At 46.6% G+C, this 14,706-nt stretch overlaps 1 protein-coding gene across 1 annotated transcript in view; it reads right to left on the bottom strand.

Annotated features, from left to right (window-relative positions):
* EXT1 (exostosin glycosyltransferase 1) overlaps positions 1 to 14,237 on the bottom strand; it is a 277,328-nt gene extending 263,091 nt beyond the window's left edge. The window contains exon 1 of the mRNA XM_032858434.1: positions 13,046 to 14,237. Within this exon, the coding sequence (XP_032714325.1) occupies positions 13,046 to 14,007 (962 nt within the window). The 5' untranslated portion in view covers positions 14,008 to 14,237. The remainder of the gene's footprint in view (positions 1 to 13,045) is intronic.
* Positions 14,238 to 14,706: the final 469 nt, after the last annotated feature.

The raw sequence follows: 14,706 nt of genomic DNA, 5'->3' as shown, positions 1-14,706 counted from the left end.
AAAAACTTCCAGTTATAAGGCAAGTAAGTCCCAAGAATGCAATATACAGCATGTTGACTACTGTTAATAGTACCGTATGGTATCCTGGAGAGCTGCTGAGAAATACCTTAAAAATTCTCATCACAAGAATAAAAACTTATACAGCGTCATGCTATATACCTAACACTAATACATTGTTAGATGTTAATTATATCTCAATTTTTTAAAGAAAGAATTTCTTTTGATATTTAATACTTTTGGCCTCTTTTATCCCACTTGGGTCACTTCTTACACCTGGCTAAATCTAAAGTAAATGCAGGAAAATACTACTGTTTTTTAACTATACTAAACATCAAGGTACTTAAGTTTTATCTTAAGATAAAATGCTGGTTTTTTTAATACAATATAACTCTACAACCTAAATGCAGAAAATATTACACATTTCCACTCTTCGGATCAATAAAAGACTGCCCTACATTTACCTGTTTGCAATAGTACACCTGCGTACTTAAAAATGCAGTTATCGTGAAAGGTATTGGTTAAAGGTAGCTTCTTTAACACAGTGTGAATTTTAAGGGAGCATGTAGCATATAAAATATGTTGTTCTCAAGAAAAATGTATTCTCTGCCTTTCGGTAAAGCCAAAGCATTTCAGTTATCAGATTCCCTGTGATTAGATTTTCAGACTGGCTTCCATAGAGAGACCCAGAAATAATTTTGGAGAATGACCTCACCGAGCTTTGTAAAAAACATAAAACATAACTCATATTTAAGCAAGTGCCATATGACTGCCACCAAACCTGAATAAATTTTTAAGACCTATCAGAAGTAACTGGGATAGAGTACAGCCTCCATGTTACCTACCACACCTTGAGCACTTGCATGTGATCTCCCATAGATAAGCTAACACAAACAAACCTGGAGATTTTAAACACAGGAAATGGAGGCCAGAGGGAGAAACAATTGTACACCTTCCCTTTGCTTTTTTCCCCCTTTGCTCTTTAATTAAATGATAAATCTCAGTATGAATTCATTAGGAGCCTGATAGTTCAATTAAGCACTATGTTATTATATACTCTGGGGCAATGCTTCAATAGCAGTTAACAAAATCTGGATGTAACCTGAGCAAAAAAAAAAAAAAAAAAAATGCAAGCCAAAAGTTGTATTCGACCAACTATTAGGGAGAAAAATTGCAATGAAGGAGGGACAGAAAGTCCCAATATCTACAGACTGTTAATATTAAATAATAAAAAGACCATAATGGTCTCCCCTCTAGCAATAAATTTTTTGGGTTCGTATTAGGCAGCAAACCCCCTCAGTTCATTTTAATTTGGTTTCACTGATGCTCTTATCCAACAAAACAGTAAAAAGAAACCAGAAAGAAAGAAAGAAAAGGAAGGAGGGGAGGAAAGTAAGGAGGGAAGGAGAGAAAGGGAAAGGGGAAGGAAAGGAAAAAGGAAAAGGAAAAAAACTACCTTGGGGGTTAAAAAGTTTATTGGAAGAAAGTGAAAATGAAAGGGACACTTGGCTGGCTCATTTAGCCAAGCATGCAACCCTTCATTTCTGGGTTATGAGTTTGAGCCCTATGTAGGGCGTAGAGATTACTTAAAAGAAAGTATTATTTTTTTTCTAAAAATTAAAAAAAAAAAAAAAAAAGAAAAGAAAATGAAAATGAAAAGAAACTCCAGAGGATAAATCAGCAAATGATCCAATGAACCTGAGTGTGTGGAGGCCTATGGGGTACACCAGAGCGTTTCTGCTAGAGAATCCGTACTCTGCATACACAGTCAGCTGTGGCAATATTTCTATCGGTCAAATAAACAGAAATTGTTTTCACGTACCCAACAAAATCTGAGTGCCTGGTATGGCTGGGTCAGGCATGCTGCTCAGCTGTGAAGACAGAAGGGCCACTGAACTCAATGCCACCTTCCCAATGAGGCTTTTCTTCCCCTCCATATTTAATACTCAAAAGCTTCCCTCACCCCCACTCTCACGGTGCCCTCAAATCACCTAGTGAGCTTTTCAAAAACCTGGAACTTCAACTCTCGAGGGTCTACCTGGCCACAAGGAGGGCCCAGACCCCATTTTCAGAAACTCCCCAGGTTGAGATCCACTGCCTTATGCCTTTCCATGTGCTACATTCGTTGGCAGCATCTAGAACCTTCTAACACATGCCATTGCTGGTGGCCCGAGACAGCCAGCATCTAGAGGGCAGGGATGTTTTGTTCACTGTGGAATTCCCAGTGCCTGCACAAGGTAGACACTCAGTAGGTATTTGTCGAGAAAAGGAAAAACCAACATGAATCCTCCCATGTACCATCTACTAAGGAAAGAGAAAAATAGTTAAATTAATACAAAACCAAAGCTGCAGCCAGGTATGCCATGTTCTATTAGAACGCAGTATCAGGAGAATCGCACCAAGACTGAGGCATCAGGAAATAACTTTGGAAGAAGAAAAATGGAGCAGGGGGATGGCTTTCCAAGAAAAGCAGAAGAGGGTATGTGGGGAGAAGAAGGAGGAGGAACAGGGCTCGGCCATGAAGCCGGGGATGGCCACACAGGGGGCACTGGACCAGTCCCATCTTGATTATCAAGTGAATGGACTCTGAGAAGCCTCCAAGGCAAGTTCGGCTAGGCTGGGGGCACCGTCCTGTTTTGTTTTGTTTTTTTTGTCAGTGCTATGGATGACTTCCACCAACCTGTCAGGGTGCTAGACTGTATGTAGGAAGCGTGAAATCCGTTTTATACCTCCACCCATCAGTTCCCATCCTGGGCACCCCCAGGAGTGCAGAAAAAAGCAAAGCAAGGTAAGGTTATATGCTTCAACGTACCTGCCAGGACAAACCCAAAGCAAGAGACTTGATGCCCCCTGCCCTCCCCTGGGCACCTCCTTTCTCCAGTCTCCCACCTCCATATGCCACCCACGGGGCCAGCCCTGGCCCAGAGCCACCCTGTCACCTGAGCCCATGGCCCAAGTCATTCTGGGTCTTAGTCAATCAGGAGGAGGCCGCCTCATGGGCCCACACCGCAATACCAGGAAACTTTTCGTTTCTCATAACTTTAAAGTCCTGATATGTGTCACAAAACCCAAGAAATCTGAGTTAGCAGCCAACACCAGTGCTAACTCAGAGGACACCCCACGTTCTCTAAGAGCCCTTGGGGAACCTGCTGGGCTTAGCAGACAAGTTTTCAAATGGAGACCTTATTCTTAGGAGGAACGAACTATTTTTATTCCAACCATCAGGGTTATAAAAGTTATAAAATGCATTCCTTGTTCCTCTACTTTCTCTAACAAAGAGCAGGGTACGTGAACGATGGCTCACGGTCACCGCCCTACTGTGCTGCAGCTCATCAAATACTTACGGAAGCTCTGGGAGGTGACAGGCAAGGCGCTAGGTGGTGGTGCTCGGCTGGCAGGCACACTTTGGGGGGGGACGTCAATAGGACACACTCCCAGGCACCAGGCCAGTGGCTCACAAATGGCGATGCTTCTTGACTTCTTCTGGGCATTAACATGTTATCATTTCCTGGCCTACTTCCTCCCCTTCAGGTGGCCAGCTGTCCCTTCTTCCTAGATCTGTCTGCAGGAATTCCTCTCTTTCTACATGTCCTACTGCTAATCTGTGGGCAGAGAAACCAGATCGCCGAACGGGAGAGAACCGTGCCTGTATAGCATGGGACGCAATGAACACCAGGTGTTCTAAGGGACTGAGACATCATGGAATGCCGCATCCCAAACTAATGATGTACTCTGTGTTGGCTAACTGAATTTAAATTAAAAAAAGAAAATAAAAAGAACTGTCCCTTTACAGTAAGATTCAATAAATCCTAGGGGAGAATTCCAAGTGCTCCTCAGTCCAACCCACTATTGCTTGTGAGTGTGGGGCCTTCGGGACATCCAGTCCGGCTGCGCAGAGACCATCAGGTACCTGATGTGGGGGGAAATGCAGGTTCAGCAGCCAGGCGGGGCCCGGTTCCTAGCCCAGCTGTGTGCTCTTAGGTAAGTCACTTGCAAAGATCCTATGTCTCAGGTATGCCCCTAAAATGCGTACCTTGCTGCTAGGAGGACAGAAAGCCTGAAGAAGATACTGCCCAGGACCAGGCACACTGAACGCTCTTAAGAAGTATTAGTTGCTACTGCTATTATCATTATCATCAACCGGGCTCAACACTGTCATGCCAACAGGATATGGCTTCAACAGTGCCTGCCACAGCCAACTTCCCCTAACCACAGTCCCCCGTTCCAGGAAACAACTTTAGGCTGTTCTTTGCAAAAGGATGGCCAATGAAATCAAGAGTGGCAGTGTGGCAGGGCAGTCTTTTAACTGGCGAGATCACCACCATCCCCAAGATGTGGTCCCATAGGAATGGCTCTCCCCCAGAAGGAGTAATGCTGGCCAGCCAGTGAAGTCTACTGGGCTGTGTTCCTCCCTGGGCCCGGACAGGAGTTTTCAGAGAAGACTGGGCAGTAGCTGGCAGACACACACAGGGACAGTGGTGCCGGCCAAGGGCGATATGAAGGCCCAGAGCAGGAAGAAAGGTATTGTGCTGAGTTCTGAAACCTGCTGGAGTGGCTCCAGATCAGCTGTCTGCGCCACGTCCCCTCACATAAATCCTGTGACTTAAAGTGGCCTGCGTAGTTTTCTGCTTTTTGCCACCTAAGGGGCTGCCGAAAGGGCCCAGGGAGGCTACTGAGGAACTGAGCTCCATTCGCATGACAAGGCCATCCAATGTCACTCTCATTGGGCGAGGGTGCACAAGTCCACTTCAAGCGGGGTAGCCTGCGCTGTTAGAGCAGCCGACCAGGGCTCGCGGAGGAAGTGCCTGCCTACCCCGGAGGCCACCCTCTCCCTGCCCCAGGCCACCTGCCAGCTCCAGCCTGAGGAGGTCCCTCGGAGGTCTTTCCAAGGCCCAAGGACACAAGTGCTTCCAGGGCCCGACCACGGTTTCCCGGGGATTAGGCACCAAGGAAGAGAGGAACAGAGTTACTTCTGTGGCCTCGTTAAGAAGAGCCAAGTTACGAAACTAGGCAAACCACTGTGGTTGATTAGAAAAAAGCAGGAAGACGGTTTTTAACACCACCACCACCCTGTGGAACACACTGGCATTGACAAGGAATGTTCATCCAGGCCCTCAGTGCAGCCCCTTCACGACCCCGTGAGGCGAGCGTCGGGATCTCCACTTGCAGATGTGGAAACTGAGGCGGAGGTTAAGCACCTCATCCAGGAATCTGTGGGGGTCACTTCCTTCCTTGGCCCGGTGTCCCAGGCTGTCTTCTAGAGGTTTTCCAAGAAGACTAGAGGGGACACAAAATAGGGACGTGTATCCCCACACAGGGCCTGACGGCTCAAAGCAATGAGATGCGAAGTAAGCCCAGAACACAACGAGGCATGAACTGCTTGCTGGGTTTTCGGTCTCGGTGTGTGAACTACTTAGAAGACCTCCTCGTTCACACGTAAGAGTCCAGACCTGAACTGGATGCCCAGAGCTCAAGCGACCTGCCCCAACTCACCTCATGGGCACCATGGAGTCAACCACCACAGGGAAAATGGCACCAGGGCTCTGATGAAGAGTTGGCTGAGGGAGCGACATCTCCACAGGGTAGGCCTGCAGACTCCGCCGTCCCAGGGCAGAAGGCTGAGGGGGCCTGCTCTTGAGGAGACACAGGGAGGTTTTTGGCTCAGGCAAAAACAAAACTTCAAAGGGAACAGAAGCTGCGGGAGCTTCAAAGACCCCCTGCAGGACCAATTAACACCTACAAATGTTTATCTAAGCAGTCAAGGCATGATGGCGACTTTGCTGAATGGGTGCTCAGCCTCACCCCAGAAATAGCTGTTCCTCTCAGAAAGACTGGGCTGGGGTGCGACCTAACTCAGGGCAAAGACAAACACCCAATACTCAAGGGAGAGTCTTCACAGAATTACTTACAATAATAAAAAAGATAAAGAATTATAATAATAAAAACACAAAACAAACCTTATTTATATAATAACAAAAATGAAAAATAAGAAACAACAAATCTCTTAGAAAACATAAATGGTTAAATAAACCATGATACAAGCTATGGGTTTGTTAAAAAAAAAAATGCAGCCACTGAAATCCTATTTTAATATTTTACTTTTTTAATCCTGTTTTAATATTTTAATAGGATTTTCCTATTTAGTAGAAGTGGAAAATGTTCTTGGATAATGGTAAGAAAAAAGCAACACGCAAAAATACATTTGAAGTCTGACTTCAAACCTGACAGACCAGAATGGGAAGAAGGGTCAAGAGTGTTACAGCCCCAGGTCCAATGCCTGTGCGTCTGACACAAACAAGGCTCTTAAGGTAAATGTGTTGAATTCATTATTTACTTACTATTAATTAAATGATAATTATCATATCTATTCAAGGTACTTGGATTCACAGAGACAGAATGATATAATCATGAAGGCACAGATGTATGCTCTAACAGGCCAATGACACCGAAGCTTAATCATACTGGTTAGCTCTTACAACAGGAGATCTTATCAAGGGGATTAGAGAAAAAAATTATTTTAACATTTGTACCTTCTCTCTTTTCTCAATTTTCCACAAAGGCACTGTCTAACTTCTATAATTTTCTAAGCACTGTTTTTCCTTAGGGAGCTGGAGCATCTAGGAGCCGTGGTGTGGCGTGTTCCAGAATCCCAGCCCATTCTGTCAGAAATGGAATCTCCCACTGGGTCTCCCATTGCTACCAGAACACACTGTTTACCTGTTTATCTAGGGCAACAGTCACCCCTGTCCAGGCTCACAGCTCACTTGCAACCAGAGGGGCAAACCCTGTCCAGGATCACATGATGGGTGAGGGCAAAGGTCACACACAGTCCTTTTCCTCACTTTGCTTAGAGGAGCTCTAGGAGAGAATTAAAATCAGAATCTGCACAGGCAAAGTTATAATGGGAAGAGTTTAAATTCAATGCTTCAATGTCAAAATTAGAGGCCACCTTGATCACATCTCTGAGCCAAATTTTTTCCTTGAGAAACATGTTATTTAAAAAGCAGTGGGGGGTCGCCTGGGTGGCTCAGTCATTTAGCATCTGCCTTCGGCTCAGGTCATGATCCCAGGGTCCTGGGATTGAGCCCCACATCGGGCTCCCTGCTCAGCAGGAAGCCTGCTTCTCCCTCTTCCTCTCCCACCCCCCCTGTTTGTATTCCTTCTCTCTCTGTCTCTGTCAAATACATAAATAAAATCTTTTTAAAAATAAAATAAAATAATAAAAAGCAGTGGGAAAAATAAAGATGATACACAAACACCTGAAACACACCAAAGTCACTAATAAATAACATGGGAACAGGTGGAAATTCCATTCAATTCTTTAAGGTGGTAACACTTTGTAGAGGGAAAAAGAACAAACTCGGGAACCCAAGGCCCCCAGTTAGAACGCCTCGATTTACTCAGCAGATACGTTCCTTTACCCTCTCCAGGCCTGCACTGTAACCCGGAAAAAGAGGATTTATCCCACCTCACCCTGTTGTTGAAAGGCTGAGATGAGCTAATAAAGGTAAATTCAAATCCCAGGCACGCAACAGACCTCCCAGTTGTGAGAGCGTCCCTGTTCCGTGAATGAACTTGGTCACAAGTGGAAGAGTTTCTACGCAAAAGCAGTTAGTCATCGAGCTCATGGCAACACGAGCCCACTGTTCGCGTTTCAACAAAGAACACGCTCAGGAGACCGGGGAAGCCAGTGACCACTAAGCCTGACCTGGTTCACTCTGAGAGCGGCAGGCCTCCGTGAGAACACGGGAACCGGGAGGAAAAAGCTCAGCTTGTAGCCTCAGTCCGGCTGCTTCCAAAGCTGTGTCACCTGACACATACCACCTCCCCGGAGTTGGTCTCAGTGCCCACGCCTGTAAAATGGCCTGGCAGGACACCCTGGAGGATGGCTGTGAGCAAAGCAGCCGGGATAGCCAAGGGCAACCTTTGCTGTGGTATGAGTACACTCAAGGTCATTTTCTGGCAGCATCCTGGGGAGGCAGAGCTATAGACCTTCAGACAAAGACAACAATCGCCACCAAGGATGAGACAGCTTCCCCTCTGCCAAGTGTGTGCCACCTAGACCTGCTGGCACAGTCAGGGGGACCAACGTGGCCTCCCCTTGGCAGGGCCTGTCCAGTCGTTATTAGCAAGCCTTTCACTGTATCACCTAGTTTAGGTCAGATTCTACTCTAAACCAAGTCGTTTGTTGAACTGGACTCAACCAACAGGTAAATGTCCCCAGAGGTAGCACCCAGCACCCCTCCCTTTATTGGGGGGATTCCTTGTAAATGAGGCTCCCAAGTCCTCTCCAGAAAGCAAGTTCAGATGGAGGTTAAGAAAGGGGTGACAGAGAGAACCAGAACACGGGTGCAAGACACACTTGCCAATTTCACAATTCTACATAATGTTCCCTATCTTTATTTTTAAACTGTGCTTGTATGGTTTATTTTAGAAAGGCTTTTGTGCTATCATATAACTGGGGAGTGGGGGGCGTGGAGAGGCACTCATATTTTACATTTAAAACCTAAGAAGCATGATTTCCGCCTTTCATTTTAGAGGAGGAAAATATTCACTGTAAGGTTCACTACTGCATCATGAACTTGCTCGAGGGGTCTGCTGATACATTCTGGGATGATGGGAAATAAATAAATAATCATTTACAATTCCCACTTGTGCATATTTTCTTTTTCTATGAACACACCTGTATTCACCTTATCATTCGCTTAATTCACAGTCTATTTCCTAAATCCCTTAGGGCCAAATTGAAAGGTCCAAAAACCTCCTTCCTTGACTACAGGTCAAACAGCTCCAGGGACCAACACCTTGGTCAGCAATGAAAAGCAGAAGGTTGGCCCGAGACCAAGAATTTGAAAGTCTGAGGATGGGGCTGTGTGTCAACCCCTGAAATTCTAGGACGAATGGTGAATAGATGTCGTTTTTGTTTGTTTTTACTTTCAAAGTTTGTCCAAGGTCTTCCTCATCTCCCCAAAGGATTCCAAAAGAAATCCCCCCCCCAAGAAACAGCTATAGAAAGGATCTCCTAGCTGCCCGAGAGCTTTCAAGTGTATCTGTAATTGACAATGAACTGCTATATGTCAATGCGGAAAATTCGGACGGCCTGCATCCCAGGGCTACCCACCCTTACTACCAATCAGTTTTTTAACCTTAATGCAAGTCCCACAAACATTCTATCCCTCTGTTTTCACACCTGTAAAATGAGGATCCTGGAAGCTGAATGATCAATCACTTAGCTTCAGGACCCTTAAAAATACCAAGATTGTAAGGTAGAGCTTCAGCAAACATGGGAAAAGATATCAAAAAGGCCTGCACAAAATCCTGCCTGTTCCCAGAAGAGTTGCTTAAATTATTCACCACTGCTCTCCTTGGAGGGGTCAAATATAGAAGCCACCTCTCATTTCCTTCTCTTTCTTCTATTTCAGAAAGCAAAATTTGAAGCTTCGCAATAATGCCCCTTGAAGGGATTTGCAAACTATGAAGTTCATGCAAAAAAAAAAAAAAAACCAGAGTAGTTCCTGTAAGGACGCCTAGGAAACTCAAAGGAGTGAAAAAACAGTATTGCTCTAAAGCCTCATTCCAAGTCATATAATCACTGCAGCGACTTATTTTAGCCACCAGCACCTACATCTGTTAATATATGCAACTGATGGGGTGCCTGGGTGGCTCAGTGGGTTAAAGCCTCTGCCTTTGGCTCAGGTCATGATCCCAGGGTTGTGGGATCAAGCCCCATGTTGGGCTCTCTGCTCAGCAGGGAGTCTGCTTCCCCCTCTCTCTCTGCCTACTTGTGATCTCTGTCAAATAAATAAATAAAATCTTAAAATATATATAATATATATATATATGCAACTGATGAAAATTAATTATGGGTGTCATGAAAATGGATGTTTTAATATAATCCTGGAGGTCTGGCTCAAAACTGTTGCTATTACAAGAAAAAAGTATTTCCCCTCATTCCGTGCCACTCTTATACTTTCAGTAAAAAATGTCCGATCTCCAAGAAAGTGCATGTGAGATGCAAGTCCTCAACCACCTAGCACGACATCTTCATCATCACATAAGGCTAAATTTCACAAAGGGCAACTAGTTTTTTTCAGTTGGTACACATGTGTATATTCTGTAGGACCCTAACTAAGCCACGATACCATAAATCTTCAATCTAATTATCAGACCTCGTAAGTCCAAAGCAAACTTATACTGTGGGCTGCTAGTAGCAGCAAATTACACTGAAGACTTTTCAGAGGCACCTGCTCATGAAGAGAAGCGGATGGAAACTGATGGTGTTTTTACAAGCCATTGCCAAATGGATGCATAGAGCGTCCCTGAAGGACTCGAAAACTCATTCCACAAAAGGATAACTAACGTCCAAGGTAACAAATCAAAAAAGTCAAGTATGAGAAGTCAGACTTCCCTGACTTGCGCAGAGCTAACATCACTATCACGTCCTTCTCAAAGACCCGGAAGAGAGAGAGGAGCACCAGACTGTGGAGTTCTGCATCGCACATATATGCAAGACTCACTTCCAGAACACAACAAACGGGGTGGAAAGGGGTTGCTGTGGGTTCCAAGCAAAGCACGCCATTGCTCACGATGCATGAGCGTTGCCGCTCTGTTTCCAGGCTCAGTCTTCATCTTCGTGGGCTTCAAAGTCAAAAGTAAAAGACAATCATGTTTGCACGCACTGTTTCTCAATGATCACAGGTTCTGATAACCCAATGAGAGGAATGAGTTAAAACTTCAGGTAGACCAGGCTAATGAACGTGAACGTCCTACAGCACCATCCCAACCCACTGAACAAGGTTAGAGCTGGAAAGTGTGCAAAAGGGAAACATGAAAAACCATCCAGAATTGACTCTGCTGAAGAAATCCCTGCTCGGGAGAAAAGACCAAACTTGCTTTGCTAAGTAAAGACCACTTTTCCGATGAGCCCCAATCCTAAGGGCCTGACCCCTTGTGGTCTTTAAACCCAAAACAAGAACGTGGGTGTCAGATTTCCTAGCCCAATCCCAAAGAGGCCAAAAATTAGTTAGATTTAATTGGCAAAAATTAGAGGTTCTACAAAAGCAGCCCCTCCTTCCTTCATTGCCAAGCTCTACAAAAGCTTCAGCAGGGAATGTAGAGATTAATTATTTATTTGGGGGGAATAAGAGGGTAAAAAAAGATGATCGTTTTATGGGATCAAGGGTGTTTCCCAAATAAAAGTATCCTTCAGATTTCCTACACTGAGAACTCAGCTCCAGTTCCTTTAGAAGAATGAGGACCACAACGATATTTCCACAAAATTCGGTGAGGCTGCTTTAGAAGACACCAAAAGGTGAGACTTCGTCTCGAGTTACTCCAGCACAAGCCAGACAAAGGAATTCCTGAAAGGCTATAAGCATTTTTTTTTCTTACAAGCACCCACAGGAATAGGTCAATGTAAACGTCGTGTAAACAAAGCAGTTTATTACTAACCATAGTTTGTTTCTCTTGTGAGAAAATTTTAATCCACCGCAACTGCACTCAACATTCACACATAACTGCCCCCCCGCCCGAAGAAGAGTAAAATCTGAATTCATAATTGACCCTAGCCTCGGGTTTTCTTATGCTTGGAAGGCCAAGAGGTGTTGGGGGTTGGGGAATCCAAGTGTTTGATACTTTCTCCTTTGGTGTCTATGATCCTGTATAGGAGGACTTTAATTTCCCTTCCAATCACTCCTACAGAGGCCTGAGTGTCTGAGGAAATCCACAGACAACAATCAAACCTTTCATTTTCAGGGTTGCCTTCCCACTACAGTCCTTCCTGTGCCAATCAGGTCTGCGAAGCGTTTCCCCTATTCTGCATTTCATGAATCAATTGCAAAATCTGCCAACCTCTGCCAGTTCCTCTTGTACTCAGCTGAGAGGTTCCCCCTTCCTTCCCTGGGTAGCACAAGGCTGCTCTGGTTTTTAACTGGCGTAACGTGGAAATGCACTGTAGGAGCTCACTAACTCTTTCACAGCCAGATATAAATGAGAGTCTGGGGCTCCGACCCCATCTACTCGGAAGCAGACCCGCCAAGCTCAGGTTAAAGCAGATTTGTAGAAACTAGCTTTGACCCCAAATCCCATGTGTCAGTTTCTGCCACTGGAAGGAAAAGGAAGAGAAAGAAAGGCTACAAAGTATCCGACTCAGTTACTTAGCAACTGGACAAAACTAGCCTCAGTACTGAGGGTAAGGAGGCATCTCGTGCCCATTCAAAGAGTAACAGTCTCCGATTGACATGCAAATAATAAAGACAAAAGGGAAAGGGAAATCTAAATTAGCAACTGGAGTTTACAGCAAGCCGGGCTGAGGCCCAGATTTTAAAAACAGCTTCTCCCTAGGTAGGACACAGGATACAAACATACAAACACATATACATGAATGAATGAATGAATGAATGAATGAACGAACGAACGAATGAAAGATCACAGGCCAGGATCAGCTTAAGGTCTCCCTTTGCAAAAGTCAATGCCATGGAAGGTAGGGAGAAGACAGGCACAGAAAGTTTAGTACCTTACATTAAAACACTTCCACCGCTAACGTAAATTTAAGGTGTACGGAAATCTGACAACTGGAGGCTGGGAAATTCCCGGGAAAGCAGTCCCCCTGCTCCTGAGAAAAGCAAATAAATTACCGATCTGGGGGGGAAGGTCTCCAGACCGTGGGTGGATTCAGAGACCCTTCAGGGCCCCTAGACCTCCTCGCAGACACCCTCCCGCGCCCACTGGTGAAGCACCGTTTCCGAACTCGGCTCAAACCCACACCTTTCACAGAAGATACACGGCCCTTAAGGGTTTCCAGGCAAGAGGGAGGCACGGTCGCCTACTTGGCCCAGGACAGTGCTCCGGGGTTTGCCCGAGGAGCTCGAACTCTCGGTCCCCCGCTCCTAGCCACAGGCCTGAAGCAGGCTGCTCAGTCCCAGGCTGGGAAGCGGAGTGAAGAGGCCAGAGGGCCCCTCTGCCCCACCCCATTCCCCCACCGCACACCTGGCTAAGGTGGGCAGGGCCCAGGGCGGACCGGCGCAGGCCTGACAGCCAAGCCACTTACTTCTCATACTCGGTGTTGTCTCTGTCACAGCGAGAATCCTTGTGCTTTTGCCAGTCTTTGCCATGCTTGCAGGTGGTGAGGAGCACCACGTCCTCTCCGTTATGGACGTGATATAAGGCATTCCTGGTGTCTGACCCTATCCCTGTCAGGTACCTCTTCCCCTTGAATACCAGCATATACTTCCTGAGAGGAGGGATGGTGTTAAACTTCAAAAACCCCCTCTCCCCTCCTGTCCTGGGATGATCCTTAGAAAAGAGGGGAATGGAAACATCAAAGTTGGGTCGGAAGTTTTCAGTACTGATGCTGGCCTTGGCCAACATCGCCTGGCCGATGTCAAACCCCACGTCCTCGGTGTAGTCAGGCCAAGTGCCGGAATATAAATTAAAAATTAAATGATTCCTACCACTGTTCCACAAGTGGAGACTCTGCACTTTGGATCTCAAATTGTGCACGTACTGAGGTGACAACTGGTCTCTGTCTAAAGTATCCAGACTCAGGACAAAGAGGCACGCCTGGCTGGGGTCCGATGTGTAGAACCTGGAGCCCTCGATGGCCGCTAGAATGTTTTGGTAACTTTCGGCGATTTTCTCCCCTTTCTGCTGCGGGTACACGTAGACTTTGAAGCCGTTTTTCTTGCAAAGGGTGAAATCGAAGCAGGACTCCATGCGGCACTTCTTGCCTTTGTAGATGCTCGAGTTGGCGTCTCGCTTCTGCCGGGGGGATATGTGCACGCTGGAATCCTCGTTTTCCAATTGATCCCAAGGAACGAAGGGGCGCAGAGCGTCCGGGAAGCGGGGCCAGAAACGATCCGGACTCGGGTGGTGCAAGCCATTCCGACCGCTGTGCTCTTCTCTCCGGCTGTGGCTCCTTGATGCCCTAAACTGCAAGCCTCCGAAATAAAACAAAAGGGCGAGACAAGAGCCAGCTGAGAGCAGGATGAAATAGCGTTTTTTGGCCTGCATGTGTCCTGCCTGGGTCAAGAGGGTTGTAAATAAACACGAGGATCACCCAAGTTTCCCAATCAACACTTTCAGCTCCAGTCCGCCATCTTCCCGCCTGTAAAGACTTCAAACTCTCCGCTCCCACCTTCTCTGGATGCCTTTCCCCAAGCCGTGGACTGATCCAGCGCATGTGGGCGATTTCTTTAACTTTCTCCCCTTCGGTCTTTCATCTTTGGCTTGCACAATGGACGGCTGAATATTTCTCACCCAGGGCGGGCGAGCAGCGGACTGTAATTTTCTTGCATGCAACAAGACGGAGGAAAAGAAAGAGAGGGGAGAAAAAAAAAAGCTCCCGATGCCCAATCAATGGCAAGGCGAAGTGATTTCCTTGCCTCTCGGATTCCTCTCGGCAGCGTGGAAAACGAGCCCCGGGAAAGCAACTTCAACTCATCCACACTCCCGTGCAGAGCACTCCGGTTCCAACAAGTCAGCCGATCCCCGGGTTCAGCCGGCTAGTGCATCTTGCAGCTGGGGCGCCGTAACCTCACAAATCCCTGCATCTCTCTTTATTCCCTTCTGCAGCGGCTCCAAGACTCCGGCGGTGTTTACTCCTGCGCTCGCGGGGCCGGCCCCCGGGACGCGCGGCGGCCCGGCTGGAGGCGGCGGCGGCGGCGCTGGGCGACGGCGGCGGCGCGTCCTCCCCGCGGGCAGTGCCGGCCC

This window comes from Lontra canadensis, unplaced genomic scaffold, assembly GCF_010015895.1.
Source record: "Lontra canadensis isolate GAN:19392208 unplaced genomic scaffold, GSC_riverotter_1.0 scaffold15, whole genome shotgun sequence".
NCBI classification, from domain to species: Eukaryota; Metazoa; Chordata; class Mammalia; order Carnivora; family Mustelidae; genus Lontra; species Lontra canadensis.
The sequence above is the reverse complement of the archived record's forward strand: the minus strand, read 5'-3'. Positions and strand labels throughout refer to the sequence as shown.